The sequence below is a fragment of the Microtus oregoni genome, unplaced genomic scaffold (genome assembly GCF_018167655.1).
Source record: "Microtus oregoni isolate MIOR12 unplaced genomic scaffold, Mior012 000003F_ref0000135, whole genome shotgun sequence".
In the NCBI taxonomy this organism is placed as follows: domain Eukaryota; kingdom Metazoa; phylum Chordata; class Mammalia; order Rodentia; family Cricetidae; genus Microtus; species Microtus oregoni.
In genome coordinates, this window is record NW_024543062.1 from 21,476,129 (window position 1) to 21,498,548 (window position 22,420).

Here is a 22,420-nt window from a genome sequence, read left to right on the forward strand (position 1 = left end):
AACACATAAAATTTTTAAAAATCAAATATTTAAGTGGTGCATGGTGTTACACCACACACCTTTAATTACAGCACCAAGGAGGCAGCCTCGTCTACAAGGCAAGTGCCAGGCCAGCCAGGGCTACACAGAGAAACCCTATCTCAAAATCTAGAAACAAAACAAAACAAAACAAAACAAAAAGAAGCACTCTGCTTTCTCTCCAGTTGCTAATGAACTGTCTCCTGTTAGGTAATACAGGAGCTTGTGTTATGTGGAAGCGGTTTACGGCAGACGGAATCCTTAAGATAAAATATTTCATTATTGTATATTTAATAAAATGCTACTTAGAGTAGAAAAAATATAGTTAGAAAATAAGAAATGAACTGAGCAGTTATGGTGCACACCTCTAATCCCAGCAGTCAGGAGGCAGGGGGATCTCTGTGAGTCTGAGGCCAGCCTGGCCTCCAAAGCAAGTTCCAGGACAGGCTCCAAAGCTACGGAGAAACCCTGTCTCGAAAAACAAAAACAAAACAAAGCAAAAATTAAACAAAAAAAGTTACTTGAAAAGAAAAGTAGAAATGGTGTATCATAAGAGTGTTATAAGTGTTCCTTTTCAGTAGTTTCTCGACTTCTTAAATTTTAGGATGAGTCCCTATCCCGTGTCTGAGATGTTTCCTAAGGAAATAGCCACAGTTCACTCCGCAGGAGACAGTAGTCACTGTTGCCGACCCTGGTTTTCTTTCTTTTTTGTTTTGGTTTTTGTTGTTATTTTGTTTTTGTTTTTTTGAGACAGGGTTTCTCTGTAGTTTTGGAGCCTGTCCTGGAACTGGCTCTGTAGACCAGGCTGACCTTGAACTCAGAGATTCACCTGCCTCTGCCTCCAGAGTGCTGGGATTAAAAGTGTGCACCACCACAGTCCGGCAACCCTGATTTTTCTGTATTGAGCCCAGCAAATTGAGTGCACTTCTAGCAGAACACAGTCATTTGTAAAACTCTGTTATAAGACCAGTCCAGAGCTGCTCATGGCCTCTTCCTTTTTCTGTAGGCCTTTGTACGGTTACGGGGTTTCTCTGTAGCTTTGGAGCCTGTCCTGGCACTAGCTCTTGTAGACCAAGCTGGCCTTGAACTCACAGAGATCCGCCTGCCTCTGCCTTCCAAGTGCTGGGATTAAAGGTATGCACCACCAGCATCCAGGAAAGACTTTCATATAGGGATTCAGAATATTTGAGTTAAAAATGAATATGTTTATATATGTATATAGTTTAATTAAACAGTTAGCTTGATGCTGGAGAGATGGCTCAGTGATTAAGACACTTGTTGCTCTTACAGAGGAACCAAGTTCATAGCTGGGCATGGTGGCACATGACTGGCTAGTCTGGTCTATGTAACAAGTTCTAGGACTGCCAGGGCTGCATAGAAAGACCTTGTCTGCATAAACAAAGAACCAGGTTCAATTCAGAGCACCAGGTGGTGGCTCACAACAACCATCAGTAACTCCAGTTCTGAGGAGTCTGTCACACTCTCCTGACTTCTCTGTCTCCTGCGTGCACGGACTACATACACAAGCATATTAAGTGCATAAATATTAAGCAATTAGTCTTTCCTGGTTTTCTAAGAAAACTAGGAAACTGTGTATTTGTGATACATAGACTGTAAGGCGGAGAAGAAAAGCTTTCTAATGAGATGAGTTCATTTATAATACTTGGGTTCTTTTTTTTGCAGTTCAAGAGATATGTCAGTAAACTTCGAAGCAAGAGTACAGTTTTCAAAAAGAAGCACCAGATAATAGCTGAATTTAAGGCTGAGTTCGGTCTCTTGCAGAGGACAGAAGAACTTCTTAAGCAACGTCAGGAAACCATTCAACACCAACTGGTAATACAGCTTTATCTTGGCTGCTAAAATACAAATGTCAGGAGGTTTATAGTTTGTAACTTTATGCTGAGGTCATTGTTTTTACTGGAAAAATCATACAATTATTAATTTTCTTTGGCTAATTACAGAGATGTCATGTAAGCTGATTTATTTAGTTTTTAATGGAGCAGAAAGCACTGCCTTTTAAAAATATGTGTGCTCAAGCCGGGCGGTGGTGGCGCACGCCTTTAATCCCAGCACTCGGGAGGCAGAGGCAGGCGGATCTCTATGAGTTCGAGGCCAGCCTGGTCTACAAGAGCTAGTGCCAGGACAGGCTCCAAAGCTACAGAGAAACCCTGTCTCAAAAAACTAAAAAAAAAAAAAAAAAAAAAAACCAAAAATATGTGTGCTCACTTGGGGGTTATTAATAGAAGCTGGAAGTCCAAGTTGGTTTTTCTTTTGGTTAGCTAGTTAATATGAGTAAAATTATCATTCCAAGTGAGTGACTGTAAAACATTATTTACCATGGCCTACGCATGCATTTTCAAGGAGCTTTGGAAAGAAATACCTAGGGAAGGCACTATGTGGAGTTTGCCTGCAGCCTTGTTCTGTATGCTTGTGCTGTAGGCAGGAGTTGAAGCTTTGCTGTGGAGCTTCTCTGAATGCCAGGTCCCTGCAGTTCTCTTGGTGTGACATTTCCCCTCCTTTTCGCCATGGGGAAGCTATTTCATCAGGACACTGCTCTGAACTGGCAGTGCTGGTAGAGGTAAAGGGCATTTCACATGTTGCTGCTGACAATATAAACTTTTCAGTTCAGTGATGAAGAACCTGGAACTGAAGATTTACCATGACCCAAACGTGGGTCCTAACAACACCAGTTTCAAAATTGGCAGTGATAATTACATTATTGTTCAGATTATTTCCTAATTTCCACTTGATTCCCCTGGCCTTGACTTAAAATCAAACTTCTGGGGATTTTTCAGGTTCTTCTTCAGCTGTGGACTTCTAATTCTACTGTGGCTATACCAGTTATCAGTGCCTCTCTTCCCTTTTACCTGGACTCCCCTTGCAGCTATGTTAGACTTGGTCACTGTAGCACAAATTCTAATTGGTCTTACTAATAAAAACTTAGAGTCAGATTGTAATGCCCAAATGAGCGTGGCATAGCCGCCGTTGGACAGAGCTGCCAGAGACTCAAGTGGCCCACGAACCGGGCACCAACTGTAATTGTTTCCTCAATTTGGGAAATAACCAGGCCAGCTTAAAGATAAACAATTATATTTTTAATTGTTATAAGGGGAAACTCACGCCACAAGAATGGGAAGTCCGAGTTCCGCTGTGTCTTGCAGGAATCACCCAGAGAAAGGGAGCACCTGGTCCAGTTTTTCTTCCTGGGTTCCAGGTAGCCATGCCCTAACTAGGTTCCATGTCTTAAAGGTGATTGGTTAACAGAGCTTCCCCCATCATCAGATATCAGAATAAATGCTAAAAGATCAGAGAGGTAAAGGAGCCAACCACTAGAGAGACCTTTTACTTCTTCTGAATCCTCAGACCAAAGTGGGTGAGATCCTGTCTCCATGAATCCTCAGACTGAATGCACTGAGCTTCTGCCTGCTCCTGCCTTGTATTCCTCCCTTTGCCCAGCCATATCCCTTCCCTTCCTGTCTCTACTTCCCTAGCTGGGATTAAAGGTGCAAGCCTCCCAAATACTGGGATTAAAGGTATGAGCAACCACTGCCTAGCTCTATTTCTCTTTTAGACTGGATCAATTTCATGTAGCCCAGGGTGGCCTTAAACTCACAAAGATCCACCTGCCTCTGGCTCCTGAGTGCTAGGATTAAAGGTGTGCGCCACTACTGTCTGGCCTCTGAGGCTAACTAGTGGCTATCTCCACATTCTGATCTCCAGGCAAGCTTTATTTGTTATAGCACAAACAAAATATCACCAAAGTCACCATTCCCCATGGTCCTTTTTTATTGATATTACATTTGTTTGTTTGTTGTGTGTGTTCGTATGTGTTTTCATTTATCACTGCGCATGTGTAGGTCAGAGGACAACTTTTAGGAGTCTGTTCTCTCCTTCCACCATGTGGGTCTCAGGGATCAAACTTGTCGGGCTTTGCAGCAAGCGTCCTTACCCCTGAGCCATCTCATTGGTTCTTTTTTTTTTGATTATGTGTTTCACTTTTTCTTTTTTTTTATTCCATATTACTGTTTCTCATAGTGATTCACTTTGGATTGTTCTATTGTTTTATGTTTTGCTACCTTTTATTCTTTTAGATTATTTATTTGTTTTGTTTGGTTTTTGGTGGGGTTTTTTTTTGTTTGTTTGTTTTTGTTTTTGTTTTTTTTTTCTGAGACAAGATTTCTCTGTAGCTTTGGTGCCTGTCCTGGAACTAGCTCTTGTAGACCAGGCTGGCCTCAAACTTCCAGAGATCCACCTGCTTCTGTCTCCCGAGTGCTGGGATTAAAGGCATGTGCCACCACCGCCCGGCCTTTATTTGTATTTTTATGTGTATAAATCTTTAGCCTGCGTATATGTATGTGTATGACATGTGTACCTGATGTCCACAGAGGTCAGAAGAGGGCATCAGATCCCCTGGAACTAGAGTTAGAAATGGTTGTGAGTGGCCATGTGGTTGCTGGCAACCAAACCTGGATCTTCTATCAAAGAGCAGCAAGTGCTTTTGACTGCTGAGTCATTTTTCCAGGCCTGTTTTGCTACCTTTCCTTATTTATCTGTAATTTTTATTGGCTGTCAGGCTTCACATGTGATATTTTCATGCTCTTGACTATATTTTTATTTTTCTTTGAAGTGGGGTCTTCTGTGTAGGCTAGGCTCTCCTAAAACTCACCATGTAGTCCGAGCTGGCCTTGAACTCCTGATCTTCCTGCATCAGTCTTCTGAGTGTTGAGATTACAGTCTTGTGCCACCATCCCTGGCTTCCAATAGGTTTTAAAACTTTCCATGCCACAGAACCCTGTCACTAGATCACAATTACCTTTGATTTTGAATCCTTTTCTTACTCAACCTTTTAGCAGCATTTAGCATAGCTGGCCATTTCTTCTTCCCTGTAATGTTTTTCTACAGGAACTGGCAGAAGGCTCAGCCAATAAAGCGCTTGCTGTGTAAGCATGAGGACCTGAATTAGCACCCATGTAAAAGTCAAGTGCTCCACTGCAAGCCTGTTACCCTGGCTCCAGGGAGACAGAGATAAGACCATTGCTGTGGCTTACTGGCAAGTCAGTCTAGCCAGATCACTGAGCTCCAGGTTCAGTGAAGAACACTATCTCAAAAGAATGGGGTGGAGAACAATTGAGAAAGACACCTGGGGTCAACCTCTGGCCTCCACACAATGCAGCCTCACACACATGCGTGCACAACACATTTTTCCACTTGTCTTCCAGAATGTTACATTCTGATATTTTGTTCCAAACTAACGCTGCTACTCAATTGTTGGGGTCCCACTTTCATACCTCCTCATAGCTTTGCACGGATGTCATACATTTTCTCGAACAACTTTATGGTTTAAATTTCCATGTCTAGGGGCTGGAGAGATGGCTCAGAGGTTAAGAACACTGGCTGCTCTTCCTAGAGGACCTGAGTTCAGTTCTCAGCAACCACATGGTGGCTCACAGCCACTTGTAATGAGACCTGGTGCCCTCTTCTGGCATGGAGGCAGAAGAGTGTGTACATAATAAATAATAAATAAATAAATCTTTAAAAAGAAGTTTCCAGATCTAGTCTCACCTTGAATATATTCTACTTACTTGTCTTTGTATTGCGTATTTATTTCCACTATTGCTTTTTGAGGGAAGAGTCCCTGTCCTTTTTTGTTCATTATTCTACACTGGTGCCCAGAACTGTGCTCAGAAAAGCTAGTATATAAGAAATACCAGAGGAGTGAATGAATACAACTTGTCACTTACGAGTGCATGTGCTCACCAAATGTTTACTGAGTATATCATGCGCTTTAGGTTTTATACTAAGAATTATTTGAGAGTCTGAAATTAAATATACTTCCTATGCTTCTGAAGATAGCATGGCAACTTTGAACATAGGTTTATAGTGTATAAAGACGAGTTCCTGGATGAAGTAATAGTTGAAGTGAGTGCAGATTGTCTTTTGGGAGTTTAAACAAATTTATTAATTACAACTTTTCAACAGAAATAGAAAGTATTTCCTATGGGAAAAATATGTCAACACTCATGGTCTTTTTGTTTCTTACAGCATGCTATTGAAGAGAAGAAGGGTGTGTCTGGGTACAGTTACACCCAGGAAGAGCTAGAAAGGGTGTCGGCCCTCAAGAGTGAGGTTGATGAGATGAAAGGCCGAACCCTGGATGACATGTCTGAAATGGTAATGACACCTTCTGTCTTGTTTATTTTATTAACTTACATGGTTAGAAGGCAGGTTTTTATGTTTAATTTTCAGTTAAACATTTAAATATTAATCTCTATTCATTATACTTTATATTCTTTTGCCACATGCTTGCATGACTCTAGAGGTTGACCTAACTGGGGCAGCAAGGGAATGAAGAAAGGACGGACACACAGGCACATGTACGGAAAAGCTGGGGTCAGGTGGTCTGAGCGCATGGACAGGGCAGCTGCAGCCCCACACCAAGCGTAGTGTTTATTACATACCAATTCACAAGCAGGCCGGTCGAGTCTGTCTGCATAGGAGCAGTCTCCGTAGGGCTTCAGGCTGTACACAGCTATGGGGAGAAAGCTATGGTGGGTGTGGTCTGCTCTCACTGTCAGCTTTTGCACTCAGACCAGAGGAAGGCTGTGCCGCTCCCTTGGGACTCAGGCGCTGGTCCTCAGCTCGTGTCAACAACACACATTCACTCAAACCTCGCTTTCTTCCTGCATTCTTTCATCTGTTTTTTTTAATCTATCTCTTGAATATTTCCATTACAATATAATTGTTCAACTTAAAACAGTGTATACTTTGAATCTTAATATGACATTAAAGAAGTGTTTATGGTAAAAGTAAGTACTAGAATTATTTCATCTTTGTGTATGTCCTGATGTTCCTCCAAGTGCACTGGGACACTCTCAGAAGGCATCATTTATAACTTTGAAATCTTTCCTTATTTGTTGGTAAATAGTTGTTGCCACAAACCCAAAGACTACCCTGAGTGTTAGCCTAGAACTTTCTGGATTTTGCCCAAATCTAGTTCCTAAAAAGGGTTAGTATTTAGTATAGACGAGGCCTTCAGGACCCCTGTTCTGTCAGGCCATTCAGGTTAAGTATATTGAAAATCCCCCATACATTGTGTGTATTTCCTGTGACCTGAGTTGCACGTGTTTTAACAGACTATATCTTATAGTGGTAGACAAGTAACTGTATTGTCACGTCATGCATTCAGTGTTAACAAACATTTCCTCGTCATGGTTCGCAATCATGATAATTGACATTTGAACCAATAAATGGCATTTCACCTTGCTAAAAAGTTGACATCTACTGGCTTAGTGTAGTAATACATAGCTTTAGTCCCAGCACTCGGGACGCAGAAGCAAATGGATCTCTGTGGGTTTGAGCCCAGCCTGGTCTACATAGTGAGTTTTAGGACAGCCAGAGCTACATCAACCCCTGAAAAACAAAACCAAAAACAAACAAACAAAAAAAGTCAAGAAAGTAGAAATTAACATTTGATAAATCCCTTTTCTATTGTTTGTCACTGAAGTAACTTACAGGTTTTTTTTTTCAATCTTTTTCTAACTGCAATAGTATTTTTATGTAAGTAGCATTTTTTTTTATTTTTGTAGATGTCATTTTTTTTTCTTAAATGACAGGTAAAAAAACTGAATTCCCTGGTATCAGAAAAGAAGTCAGCTCTGGCCCCAGTCATAAAAGAACTCCGGCAGTTACGTCAGAATTGTCAGGTGAGTTTGACTTTGAGATAGTTTTAGCTCTGTCTTGCCCAGATGAACTAGGTGGGCTCTAAGTGTTCCACTTGGGAGAAAATGGAAGGAAAATGATTGTGACTGTGTTGCTATGACATAAGCCAGTGGTTATGTGGCCACAAAGGCTTTACTGAGTTTATGCTACCCACTGTGTTATAATTTAATGAGGGTTCGGATGGAGGAGAAGGAATTTAAATGGGAGTACAAAAATGCAGCCAGATGAAAATTTTCTTTTAAATCATCTGCATTTATTAGACCCCATTCTCTGTGCCTGGGCACCACTGAAGCCAGCCGTAGAGGTAAGCTGACTGTTGTGCAGGCATGTGGAGCAGAGTATAGTAGGAGTAGGAGAAGTACAAGCGCGTTACTGGGAAGCTAACCCTCCACAGCAGGATCCCTACCAGTAATATTAGCAGCTGCTACTTCCTCTTTCTCTGTAGTAATTGGAAGTTTGAGTGCCAGCCATCTTGCCTGTGCTTGGGGATGGAACTAGAAAACCAGTTCCACGTGAACACCATCTGTCAGAATCAGCCCCAGAGCAGAAAATCACATAGACTTTGGAATCAGTTAGACATAATTTCCTTTTTATAGAAAATGCCATGCAGTCTGAGACAGGTTTAGTAACGTAATGGCTCCGGATAGACAAATGGGATACAAAAGTAGGGATCTGACTCTAACCTGGAAATTCTCTCTCTCTCTCTCTCTCTCTCTCTCTCTCTCTCTCTCTCATGGTCTTTCTCTTCTATTATGTGCTATTATGTATCCCTGTATTACGTATCCCTGGTTATTCTGGAACTCTCTATGTAAACCAGGCTGGCCTCAAATTCACAAAGGTCCTCAAGCCTTTGCCTCCCAAGTGCTGGGCTTAAAGGCGTGTACCACCATGTCTGGCTTAAGTTGTCTTTATTTTAATGTCTTATTACACACTGCTACCATCACAGAGGAGATGAAGTGATATAGTACCAGCCTGTAAAGAAATTGAAGCAAGATAAAAGAAAACACATGGTATCATGGAGCTGGTCGAGGAACTCTAGGAAAGTTTGAACCAGAGAAGTTATAGGAGCATTGGGGACTTACGGGTAATGATGATATTTGATATTAATATTTATTAAGTATTAACTATGTACTCACATTTTTCATTTGGGCCTTACAACTACCCAAAGACAGAGACTTCCTTTATGGGAGGGGAGGGAAGGAAGGAGGGAAAGAGAGAGGGAGGGAGTGGGGGAGGGAAGGGAGGGAGGCAGGCACAGAAACTAGGGACTCGTCTAAATCGTGTAGTGGAAACAGAGAGCAAGAGTCTGTATTACAGTATACTAGTGATGTAATGTGACCCCCCCCCACATGAATCTCTTTGAGATCTTTCTATATTTCTGCCACCTGTGAACCTTTTAGCCATCGTTTCTTTTTTCCACCTCTGGCCTCCCTCCTTTTGTGGGAGGCTAGTTATGCCTTGTAGCCTCAGCTTCTACTACTTTATGGTCTGTATCGTATCTCACAGTATGGCCTTTCTACTCCTGTTATGCGAAAATGTTCACTATTAACTTCCCCGTTTTCCTTAATTTTATTTGCATGTTTTACATTGCTAGAGGTGGAATCCAGGGCCTTCCACATGCTAGACAGGCATTCTTTGATCTCCTGTTGAGATGCCCTAGCCTTCCAAAAATTGTTTTGTTTTTTAAAACTTTTATGGTGTTGCCAATGGAATCCAGCATTACATACGTGCTAGGCAAAGCATTGTATCTGTGAGCCACGCCCCCTCTCCTATAAACCATTGTTTAAATTCAAATTTTTGTTGTTTGGGAAAGGGTCTGACTATTGCTCATAACTCTTGAGCTAAGAGAATCCCTCAACTTTTTAAGCCATACCTTTTTATTTTATTTGTTTTAAATCAAGATCTTACTATGTAGTCCTGGCTGGCCTGGAACTCACTCTGTAGAGCAGGCTGGCCTTGAACTCAGATCTGCCTGCCTCAGTCCCCACGTGCTAGAATTAGAAGTGTGTGTCGTCATGCCTGGTGACACTACCATGTGTTTAAAGATCAAGAGTAATTTAAAATAGCGTATCTTTTTCGAGCTGAGGAGTTAGTAAGGTTAAACTTGGCTTTTGTTATGTCAGATCTGGACCACAAATACCAAAGTTATGACTGCTTGACTCCATCTACTGTGAGAGGTTTTAAAGGATCAGTTGATCAGGGTGTTCACTGCAGAGTCACTGGTCAGGCTCGAGGCCTCTGGTTTCTACTACCATATTGATGCTGAACCCTTGCTAGGGCTCCCCTGGGTATCTTGTTGCTGCCCTGTGTTGTGGAGATCCTGCTGCTTTGGGTCTGCAGGGTCATCTCTGCTGTTGCTGCTGGTCAGGGTTCAGTTCCCTCACCATCTCAGCCCACTCTCTTCCTCTCTCTTCAGATTTACCTCTGTCCATAGGACCTGAACTACTCTGGCTCTCTCTCTCTCTCTCCCATGAACCACTGTACCATACCTCTGCTCACACCAATGGGGTTCATTTGGCTGGTACTGCAAGGTACCAGGTGGGCCCATTCTGTCCCTCTGGAGCACAGAGTGGACCGTCCCAGACCTGTGCAAAGTTCTCCTTGTTGAACTCAGGTTGCCCTGGTGGGTCATGCTTCATCACAAAGAGATCACCATAGTGTCCAACCACCCAGCGCCTATGGCTCCTGGTTGATGCGTTTGGTGTTATACCCCACTTTTAAAATGACTTATTTGTTTTCTTGATGCTCAGGGGTTTTTTTTTGGGGGGGGGGGTCTTTGTATAGTCTAGATACAAAGCCTCTGTCAGATGTAGAATTGGTAAAAAAAAAAACAAAAAACAAAAAAAAAAAAACTCTTCCCATTCTGGAGGCTGCCTCATTCCTCGAATGATGGTGTGCTTTGCTGTACAGAAGCTTTCAACTTCACGAGGTCCCATTTATTAATCATTGCTCTTAAATGTCTGCACTACAGGGATCCTGCGCAGGAACTCCTCTCCTGTGTCAGTGAATTCAGTGTACTCCCCACTTCCTCTTCTGTCAGATTCAGGATATCAGGTCTTATGATGAGGTCCTTGATCCATCTGGAATTTCATGCAGGGTAGTAAATATGGGTCTATTTTTATTCTTCTATATGTAATTATCATTTTGTGAAGATGCTGTTTTTTTCTCCAGTATATATTTCCTTTTTAATAAAAAAAATCAGGTGTCTGTAAAATAAAAATAGTGAATACTTTTTAACTTTAATGGGCTACCCTCAAGTATTTAAGGAATTTTACAATTAACTATTGCACTTAGAATACTAAAACTATTTAAAATTAAGAGTATCATCAATTCAAGATTTGCAACTTACAATTTATTTAAATTTTTTATAATCATTTGCAGCTAGAACAGCATCTTGAGTTAATTCATAGCTGTGTAATTAAATGGAATAATTACATGTAATTACTAATATATCAGTTTAAAGTATACAGTCTGGTTGTTTAGTCTTCTTAAAGTACTTTTTACTGATTGTTTGCTTTTTTTCTTATAAAAGTAAAACTAAGCTGAATGTGGTAGAGCTAGAAGGTTCAGAGGTTCAAGGTCACCCTTGGTTACAGCTGCATATTGAGCTTGAAGCCATCATGGGCTCCATGAGATCCTATCTCAGAAAACCCCAAGACCCCAAAACTGTACATAATTCAAGCTGCACAGATTGTCTAAGGAAAAGATAGGGATTGGGGATGTAGCTCAGCTGGTAGAGTGCTTGCCTAGTGTGCCCATACCCTAGGTTTAGTCCCCAGCACCACATAAAACTGGGCCTGAGGCCAACACTTGTAACCCAACACTTGGAGTAGGATGGGGTAGAAGGGAATTGAGGTCATTCTAGGCCGCAGATGCTGCTGCTATAGAGGGGGTAGCTACACCTCTCTGCAGCTCTCTCTATCCCAGGCCTAAGGCTTGGCCTTGTGGCCCATCTAGTTCCTTCACTAAGGTGCTAAATCCCTCGTATGCAGAAGCCATGCTACCTTAGTAGTAAGGCCTTATCTAGCGGTACAGACTTCTCCCCATTAAAATCTAAAAAGTGGACTGGAGACAGAGGTTTCGAGCACTTGCTGCTTTTCCAGAAATCAGTTTTTCCCACAGTACCCACACAGGGTGGCATACAACCTCCTGTAACTACAGCCCCAAAGGATCTGATACCTTCTGGCCTCCATGGGCACCTGCACGGATGTGACAGATGCTCACAGAGACATACATGTACATTTAAATACAAATAAATCTTTTTAAGTCTATAAAGATAAGACTTTGTTCTGTGTGTTGCTGTTGGGTCTCTTGCCCCAGCTGTGAGCTGAGTTCCTGAAGCAGGACTTCTCTTTCCTGAACCCAGAGGAATCTTTGTTATAGAAAAAAGTTCAAGGCCAGCTAAGCTATCGGAGACCTTGTCACAAAAATAATATTTTTCCTATCTGTTCTTCCATCTCTCTCTCTCACACACACAAAAAATAAGGACAACAACACACACACAAATAATAATAACAATTGATAGTGTTTTAAATACTTTCCAGGAATTTTGTGATATAAACCCCCTATGTTTGCTGCTGGGGTCTCTCCTGAGCTAGTCCTATTGCTGCCCTGCTTCAAACAAATGCAGGACCCGAGTTAACTCACAATAAAAAACTCTTTGCTTTTGCATCAGATACGACTTCGTGGTAATGTTTTGGGGATCTGGACTTTGGGCATAATAGTCCTCTGACATTTTATTTTCTTATTTCTTCATCTCTGAGAGCAGCTGTCATGGTGTTTTTACTATCATAATTCCTACTTTATACAGCCATGTTCGGTTTAGATTCACCTCATAGCTACCAGTGCTCACCATTGCTGCCTGTATTTCACACCTTCCTTCCAGCAGCCACCCTCCCTGAAAGTCATTCATTCATTCATTCCTTTGTTTGTTTGTATGTGGGCACAGAGAAGCCAGAAGAGAGCCATAGGTGCACTGGAACTAGAGATAAAAGAGGTTGTGCGTCTCATAACATGGGTGCTGGCAACTAAACTCAAGTCCTCTGCTTGTGAGCCTAGCTTTCAACTGCTGACCCATCTCTCCAGACCTCGAATTCCCTTTTTTTTGGGGGGGGGAGTTCATTTTATTTTTTTTATGTGTATGTATGTGCACACCAATGTCTGTCTATGCTGTTCTGTGAAACAGAGTATGGCTGTGTGACTCCCTCCTCTTCTGTCAGCCTCTCAAAAGCTGGACCACAGTCATGTGCTCTGTGGATTGTTTGTCTCTTGAATTCTGGCAGCAGGGAGTGGTTATTCAGTTTTCTGGCCTAAGGTTTTAGAACTGTCATAAGCTAGAAGCTAGTTTTGAGCTACTATCTCAGCTTGCAAGTTCTTAGACCATGTAGGTGGAGAAATCTAAACCCATTGTCAGCCTGAGTTTAAGCTGTATCTTGATTGGTTTAGATTTCAGATTCACAGGTCAACAAAAGAAAAAAGAGAAGAAAAGCTGTCACTAGCCGTCATTGTGACTCAGGCCTTTAATCTCAGCACTCAAAAGGCAGAGGCGGGCAGATCTCTGTGAGTTTGAGACCAGACTAGTCTACATAGTAAGTTTTAAGTTCCAGACCAGCCATGTTTGTGTGTTTCATTTCTCTTGGTTTTTGAAGAAGGCTCTGTCATCAACTGTAGCAAGTTCATCTTAGTGAGAAGCTGTCTAAGTGCACACAGCTGCTGACCTTTTCTACTTATGGGACATACGATTGTTATAGTCATTTATTTTGGTGTGTGTGGGGTATGTATGTGTGTACATATATGTGCATTGATGTCAGAGGACAACTTGTGGGAGTCAGTTTTTTGCCCACTGCGTGAGTCCCAGGGATTGTCAACAAGCGCTGTTACTCACTGAGCCATCTCGCTGGCCTCTCGTTAGCTCATTTTAATACATAAAGCCATAATACTCTCTCAGTCTTTATGCCATTCTAGTTACCCCGAGCCATATAGGGTCTGCACAACAGAGACAGCCCATACAACACTCCTCTTCCATGGTAATGCTCGATTCCAAGAGTGCTACTATGTAGAACCAAGGTCATTTCCAGGCTGATTTTACCCTTACTCTTTAACCACGGTCTACTATGGGGTCCTCAGTTCCAACTCCTCACCCTCATTTCCCCAGGAGAGCCACTGTCCATCTCTTGTTTCTGGTCCTGATGATTCTGATTCCTTGGCGATTCAGTTCAGCTCTGGATTTTAAGAGACATTTGCTCTTCCTTAACAAGCATTTGCAAATACTTAGCATCCTTGTATATTTGCAGCAGGTTTTTAGATTATATCTTTCAAAATATGTGACTAAACTTTGAAGCTCTTAGATGAGCCTGAATTCACTTTGACTCTGCCCTTTATTGATGCATAGTCTTGGCCAGGACCTGGCCTTCTGAGTGTTCTCTAAGCCTCGTGTGGAGGTAACAGTGAGTACCTCCTTCAGGATATTGTTTATGTGCCCTGGTAGGATTCGCAAAGTTCTTATCCGACACCCACATTCATCGTCATCCTTCTCTCGATATTCTCAGATACACTGATAATGGGCTACTCTTACATTCCTGAATCTTTCATCTCCTGTACTTCCCAATCCTTTACACACGATGTTCCATTGTTGTTGTTGTTGTTGTTTAAGGGGGGGGGGAAGCATCTTCTTTCCCTTGCTTCCCTTTCCCTAACCATTCTTACTAATCCCCCATTCTCAATTTAGATATCAGTTTCTCCAGGAAGTCAGCTCCACTGGTCCCCAAGCCTGGATTAGGTCTGAGAGTCCTGCGTGCTGTTGTGCAGGTTGCGTCTGTCCGCTAGAGCTCTTACAGCCTGTGCACTCTGAGCGTTACTTAGGGGAATGCTGTTTTGCCCGTTGTTGTATCCCCAGCTCCTAAGCAAGAGCCTGGCACACAGATGAGTACATGGTAGCTATTATTCTTATCAGCACCCCCATCTGTCATAATTCTCAAATGTCCAATTGTTGTATAAATAACTCATAAGTATGCCAAGAAGCTTAGACTCAAGTTACAAGACTGACAAGGCCATGCATTGTTTCAGAGCCACATTTTATGCGTTTGTTTTTCACTTAATCATTTGCCCTTTTCAAACTAGGAACTAACCCAGGAGTGTGACGAAAAGAAAGCCCAGTATGATAGCTGTGCAGCAGGCCTTGAAAGCAATCGGTCCAAATTAGAACAGGTAAGAATGGAGTTTTTATTTCAACAGTTTAGCGAAAGCTACCTGTGTGTGCACATTCTCACTCAGTGTCGCGAGTTCTTACATCTTTATCATCGTCTCCTAGACTGCCTCCAAGGCTCAAAGACCTTTATTCCTTTGAACTTTATATTTATCCACTGAATTTTTCCATCTGTACCACTACCACCGAAGCTTAAGGTCCATACTCTCCTGCCCAGACTCCATAGTAGCCATCTATCCGATCTCTTGTCTTCTGACATTTAATCTCCTATAACAGACCAAGAAGCTAGTTTCTGATATAGGCCACCCTCATTGGCTTCCCACTACACTCGAGTGAAACCTAACCTCCAAATTCTTTTATGTGGGGCTCCTCCTACCTTGTCAAGGTCATACCGTGTCCTGCAGTCCTCCTTGTCCAGCACTCCAGACTGGCCAAGCTCAGTTCCACCTCCAGGCTTTTGTATGTACTCTTCTCTCTGCCCAGGACACTCAGTGTCTTCTCTCCCCTTTTATTTTTATCACATAGATCTCCATCTGAAGGTAACTGCCTTCTCACAGACTTTCCTGATTGTGCTCCTTAGTATTTCCCATTCTCCTCATCAGCCTGGCCTGCTGACTGAGCCATCTACCCACATAACACCTGTACCCATCACAAATAGTCTTCATTCCTGTTTTCTTCAGTGCTGTGTCCCTAGCTCCTACCAGAGTCTAGTCACGTAGAACTTGGTGAGTGAGTAGCTGCGCCAGCAGGTTAGAAAATGCCAGGAGTCACCTGGCGGCCAGCGGTACTACACTGTTAATGTAGACAAGCTTGTGCTGGGATGGTTCTGATGACCATTCTTCTGTTGTGCATTTAAAGCCAACTTCTCTTTTATTCTTTCAATAATTTGTTACCCACTTAACATTATATTGTAGGAAGTACGAGGACTGCGTGAAGAATGTCTTCAGGAGGAGAGTAAATACCATTATACAAACTGTGTGATTAAGGTGAGACAAAGAGTATGCAGCGAAAGCACTCCTGAAGATGTTTAAAATGGTTATTTTTTGTTCGTTTGGTTTTGGTTTTTGATTTTCAAGATGGGGGTCTCTTAATGTAGCCTTGGCTGTCCTAAAACTCACTATGTAGACCAGGCTGGCCTTGAACTCAAAGAGATCTGCCTGACTCTGTTTCCTGAGACCTGACTAAAAATTATTTCATTGATGGATGGATTGATTGATTGTGTGTATGTGTGTGCCCTGGTGTGTCTGTGGAGGTCAGAGAGCAGCTTGCAGGACTCAGTTCTCTCCTTCCACTGTGTCAGTTCTGGGGATGGAACTCGGGTTGCTAGACTTTACCTGCTGAGTCATTTTGTAGGCCCTTCTGAGGCCCCAACAGTAAAGACTTCCTGAAGCCTGTCTTTGCATTTAGAACCTGGAAGTTCAGCTTCGCCGAGCAACTGATGAGATGAAGGCTTACGTCTCTTCTGATCAACAAGAAAAAAGGAAAGCAATCAGGCAAGTTATTTTATTTTTGAATTGACTTATTCAGTGTTTTCAGCTGTAGGTTTATAAATAAGATAGAAGCTTACAGAGCATTTGAGCTATTACTGAACCTTAGTGATTCTAGCCCTCCTAATGGGGTACAGTTGTACATTTTATTACAACTTGCAATTTAGCTATAAATGCATTTTAAGGCAAGAGTTGATTCAGTACAGTATGCCACAAGTGGAGACTACAGAGAGTCGCCATTTAAGACTAAGCAGTATTTGCACACCCTTTCCATTTCAAAGGCTGGCAATGCTGCAGTCACAGGGTTTCTAGCTAAGAAATTCTTTTCGTCATGTAATAAATATATATATATATTTATGTAAAATATAAAAGTTACACTGATTACATTTACAATGTGGCACTGATTACATTTACAATGCTGACTCATCACCATTATCTGGTTCCAAACCCTTGCACCTTCCATTAACCATTAACCCCACTCCCACCTCCAAGAATATGTGACTTGTGTATTAGCTCTATGTAAGCGTGAACGCTTTAATGTTGTCTCCGTAAGCACACATGGCTGGGACTCTGGCCATCTGCCTGCTGATTGTACGGTGTGACTTCTGCCTTAGCTAGAAACCCTGTGACTGCAGCATTGCCAGCCTTTGAAATGGAAAGGGTGTGCAAATACTGCTTAGTCTTAAATGGCGACTCTCTGTAGTCTCCACTTGTGGCATACTGTACTGAATCAACTCTTGCCTTAAAATGCATTTATAGCTAAATTGCAAGTTGTAATAAAATGCAGTAATGGAGGTGTTTTCTTTTTTTTTCTTTCTTTCTTTTTTTCTTCATTTTTTTGTTGGTTTATTTGTTTGTTTTTTAAGACAGGGTTTCTCTGTAGAGTTTGAGCCTCTCCTGGAACTAGCTCTTGTAAACCAGGCTGGCCTCGAACTCACAAAGATCTGCCTGCCTCTGCCTCTGAGTGCTGGGATTAAAGGGATGCACCACCATAACCCAGCTCAGAAGTGTTCTTTTTACTGTCAAGTAAGAACACAAAAGGGTAGGTGTCACACTTGCGGCTGCAGTTGAGATTTTGAGTGTCTGTGCATTGGTGTTCCCAGGGGGGAGCCTAGGAAGTAGCCTGTCGCACTGTCCATGTGGTACACCAGAAGGCACGGCCGACTGGAGCTCCTCTAGGAATAGGGCGGCTTTAATGCATGCTCTCCATACTAAACTATAAACATTCTTAATCAGATTCTTTCAAAGAATGTAAACTCTGCTCTCTTAGTCTGTATTGTCAGTGGTAAGAAATGAGAATAGTTGATTTGTTCTTGAAAAATAGACATTTTAGAAATTTTATTCACTTCTTCAACGTTGTCAGTCTAAAAAAGGAAGAAGGAAATAATTGCTTCTGAACTGTTAAATGTCCAGTCATTTTCTGACAGGATGTACTTCATCACTAAAACATCCAGTATGGGGCTAGTGGGGTAGATTAGTGGGTAAGGGTGCTTACTACCAGCCCTGACAACTGGGGTTCAATCCCCAGAACCCATATAGCAGAAGGAGAGAACTGAGTTCCACAAGTTGTTCTCTGACCTCCACGCATGTGCTGTGGCACAGGCGTTTGAATGTGCATTCACATACAAAATAAGTAAATGTAAGATAGTTTTTATTTAGAACAAAGTCCGTATGGCTGAGGAGTAAAGCACTCACTGTACGAGCATGAGGAGCTGAATGTGAGTCCCCAGCACCCACACAGAGCAGATGTGATGCACTGGGGCTCAGACAGGCACTTCCCATGGAGCTCACAGGCCAGCCAGTGAGGCTCAATGAGAGAGACTGCTTTAAACATGAGGAACAGAGGCAAGGGAGGAAGCTAGTTGAAATCAATCTCTGGCTTCTGTACGGCCCACATGGGTGAGTGCACCTGCATGCATACATTAACACAATCATAATAAACTTGCATATTCCTCAAGTTATTTTGTGGAAAAAAATTGTGCCATGACTATAGCATTACATTCGAATATTGTAAAAAGGGGTCAGCAAATGACTCAGAGGGTACAGGTGCTTGCCACCAAGCCTAATAACCTGAATAACACCCTGGGATCTACACTGTGGAAGATGAGGACGTGCTCATGCAAGCCGTTCTCTGATGCAAGTGCACACACATACATAATTGTAATTAAAATAATTCTGAAGATTATGTGAAAAAATAGTGTTGGTTACATTCTAAACTCACGGATACGTTCTTACAAATATTATTACAGAGACAAAACTTATTGTCATTCCATTTTCAATATTGGTTTCTTTTTAATTAACCCAAAGATTTAGGAAATAGCCTGCATTTGTTGTTGTTGTTGTTTTAACCTCGCCCCCGACCACCATCTCAGCAAAGTACCAGGTACAAACCTAGAGCCTTGTGCATGTCAGGTTGGGGCTAGCATACTACTATAATAAGCCTGTTGGTTTCCTGAGAAATTGGTATGTAAATGAGAATGCTAAAACATTGTGGACAAGTCTCAGACCTACGATACTAGTACATTCCTTAAAGCCATCTGAGCTCTGACCATAGTCTCCCCCCACCCCTGTTGTCCCCACAGACAGGGTTTGTCTGTATAGTCCTGGCTATCCTGGCACTCACTCTGCAAACCAGGCTGGCCTCAAACTCAGAGATCCGCCTGCCTCTGCCTCCCAAGTGCTGGGATAAAGATGTGTGCCACACCTGACTCCATACATTCTTCTTGGGTTACGATGTCATTTAGCTCATCCTAGCATCATTTGGAGATCGTGGACAGCAAGCAGTTGGGCCTTGTGTTTCATGAGTAAGGACAAAATGAAGGCTCATGGGACTGTTGGCCATTTTCACCCTTGTTCCTGTGTACAAATACTTCCTGTGCTTCTCTGCAGGGACCATGGGTGCTTTCTCTGCTGTTCCCCTGTCCTAGCCACTTGTTTCCTCGCACTACTGAGGTGTGATCTTTCTCTGCTGATGCTGTGGTTTATGATATCCTCGATTCTTCATCTTTTCTTGCTTTATTCTTATAATAGTATAATCTAAATTGGCACAGAGAAACAAAGACAAGGTTTGCATTTAAATATATGATCTAGCCAGGTATGGTGGCGCATGCCTTTAATTCCTGCGCTTGGGAGACAGAGGCAGGTGGATCTCTGTAAGTTCAAGACCAGAGCTGTTATACAGAAAATCCCTGTCTTGAAACATCCCTCCCCGCAAATAAGCAAACAAATAATTTTAAGATCTAAGATCTCCTCCCATTCCTTCTTTAATTAGGGTTTCTATTGCAGTGATAAAAATCCATTGACCAAAATCAGTTTGGGGAGGAAAAGGTTTATATCAGCTTATAAGTATTTGGAACAGGACAGGAACTCAAGTAAGACAGGAACCAGGAGGCAGGAACTGAAGCAGAAAGCATGGAGGATGCTGCTCACTGGCTTGCTCTTCATGGCTGGCACAGCCTGCTTTCTTTAGAACCCAAGATCACTGCCCTGGAGTAGCATGACCCACAGTGATCAGGGCTCTTTTACATTGATTCTGGATTAAGACAATGCATTACAGACTTATCTCCAGCCTCATCTTAGGGAGCATTTTCTCGATTGGGAATCCCTTTTCCTACGTGACTCTAGCTTGTGCAAAGTTGGCATAAATTAGTCTGGACACTTGCCATCTGTTCCTTAATCTTTACCTTCAGTCTTTTGACCTTAACACGTCACCTACTTTAAATCTTGCTTTTAAAAAAAGCAAGCAGCATTAAATATATTTTACATAGCATTAAAATATACTTGTACTTTGATTTTTTTTTTCGAGACAGGGTTTCTCCGTAGCTTTTGGTTTTGATTTTTTAAATACTTTTTTTTTTACTTTAAAATGAGTTTTTTAGCTTATAAAAATATTTGTAAAACCAAAAAGTAATCATTTGGAGTAGCATACACAGATACTGAGTGCTTTCAAGATGAACTTGATGATACACACCTGTAACCTGGACACTTGGAAGACTGAGATTAGAGGATTATGGGTTAGGACTGGCCTGAGTTACCTGAGTTTGAGGCCAGCCTGAGAAAAATGGTGGAACCTCATTAAAGGTATATGTATGTGAGTCACGCCTTTAATCCCAGCACTCAGGAGGCAGAGGCAGGCAGATCTCTGTGAGCTTAAGGTCAACCTGGTCTATCCTAGGTGAATTCAAGACCAGCCAGATATTTAGTCAGACTCTGGTGGTGGGGGAAGGGGGTAAAGAGGGTGGAGAAGGGAGGAAGGGGGAGAGAGGGAGGGAGGGAGGGAAGGAGGAAGGAGGAAGGAAGGAAGGAAGGAAGGAAGGAAGGGTGGTGGCACCTCTGTAATCACCAGCACTTGAGAGGTAAAGGTCAGGCAGTCAGGAATTCAAAACTGGCTTTGGTTATACACTTAAGTTTGAGACCATACTGAGCTACATGAGATCATTAAAAAAAGAAACGCAAATATGTCTGCATGTGTGTATGTTAGCAAATGCATGAGAAATGTATGTAGACATAAATGTGTATATAAATTATCTTTATTTATTTAGAATTTTCCCTCTTCATTATGTGTAGACTTGTCACATTCTTTGTCACAGCTCTGCATCATTCCTTTGAGTAGACAGACTGTAATCTCCCTCAGCATCTCCCTGTCTACATGCCTTCAGCCTGTCAGTCTTCAGGGTTCCGTGCACTGGTGAACCAATAGTATTTGCTTGGTTTCCTAAGTGATGGGAGTTCCTCTGAAGGGTGATTTCCTGGAAGCACTGTAGAATCACACACTGTTAGCGTGTGTTTAAAGTGCGCCCTTCTCTCTGCAGACTCTAAAAGGCAATGTGTAATTTAAGCACATGGGTTGCCATTGTTTTAAGGATAGATTAACCAAAAATAGTACTTAACATCTTAATTTTCTTAACTTAATTTCCCATGTAATGCTCTGCCCTCCCCCTTTTAAATTACTGTTCACTGGAAGAAATGACTGAACATGAGGAAGAACAAAGTATCCAATGGGTTTCATTCTGATCCTGCTGAAACTGTAAATGTATATAGCTTTGCTAATATATAGTTTAATGGTGTTTAAATCAATTCAAGTTGAAGTTAAATCATTGTGTTGACTCCCTAGGGAACAGTATACCAAAAATATTACTGAACAAGAAAACCTGGGTAAGGTAAGAATTATTTTTTAATGTTTCTAATTCAGACTATTGCACAGTTCTGACATTGTCATTCTTTTGGAAGGCTACAGTTTTTGGGGTGCTAATTCCTTCTTAAGAATTTAAAGGGGTAGGCCAGGCATGGTAGCTCACACCTGTAATCCCAGCACTCAGGAGGCAGAGGCAGGCGAATCTCTGAGTTCGAGGCCAGCCTGGTCTACAACGTGAGTTCCAGGACAGGCTCCAAAGTTACACAGAGAAACCCTGTCTTGGAAAAAAAAAGAAAGAAAGAAAAGAAAAGAAAAAAGACAGAAAAAAATAGCGCTGAGTGTGGTTAGCCTGGTGACCTGAGTAAATTCTCCAGAACTCACACTAGAAGGAGGTTCTCTGACGTCCAAATCCATCTCAAGTGTACGAGCACTTGAGTATGCACGTGCACAGGGGTGTGTGTATGTGTGCGTGTTCACTTGCCTGGTGGTGGTGGCACTCACCTTTAATCCCAGTACTTGGCGGTAGAGGCAGGTGAATCTCTGAGTTCAAGGTCATCCTGATCTACAGAGCAAGTTCCAGGACAGCCAGGGCTACACAGAGAAAACCTGTCTTGCAAAGCCATTAAAAAAGAAAAAGGAAGGAAGAAAGGAAGGAAGGAAGGAAGGAAGGAGGAAAATAAATTAATACATTTGAATTAGTTTATATAAACATTCATTTGTAAAATACATTAACAATAGATTGTTTAGATTTTTAGAAATTAGTGTGATTGTCAATAGACTTTAAAGATTCCATGTTATATTAATATGAAACTATTCCCCTGTTTCTCTTGTTTAGGAAAGTCCTAGGGCACTGGAGAG

The 22,420-nt window shown here is 42.0% G+C and overlaps 1 protein-coding gene across 5 annotated transcripts in view; it reads left to right on the plus strand.

The window, feature by feature from the left end:
* The window catches only part of Ift81 (intraflagellar transport 81), a 76,475-nt gene that overhangs the window by 49,726 nt on the left and 4,329 nt on the right, over positions 1–22,420 (plus strand). For 4 of the 5 annotated variants that reach the window (XM_041649338.1, XM_041649337.1, XM_041649336.1 and 1 more), the window contains 7 exons: positions 1,702–1,851; positions 6,061–6,189; positions 7,632–7,721; positions 14,857–14,943; positions 15,856–15,927; positions 16,349–16,434; positions 21,542–21,587. In XM_041649338.1, the coding sequence (XP_041505272.1) occupies positions 1,702–1,851; positions 6,061–6,189; positions 7,632–7,721; positions 14,857–14,943; positions 15,856–15,927; positions 16,349–16,434; positions 21,542–21,587 (660 nt within the window). The remainder of the gene's footprint in view (positions 1–1,701; positions 1,852–6,060; positions 6,190–7,631; positions 7,722–14,856; positions 14,944–15,855; positions 15,928–16,348; positions 16,435–21,541; positions 21,588–22,420) is intronic. The other variant, XM_041649340.1, reaches the window with a different exon arrangement.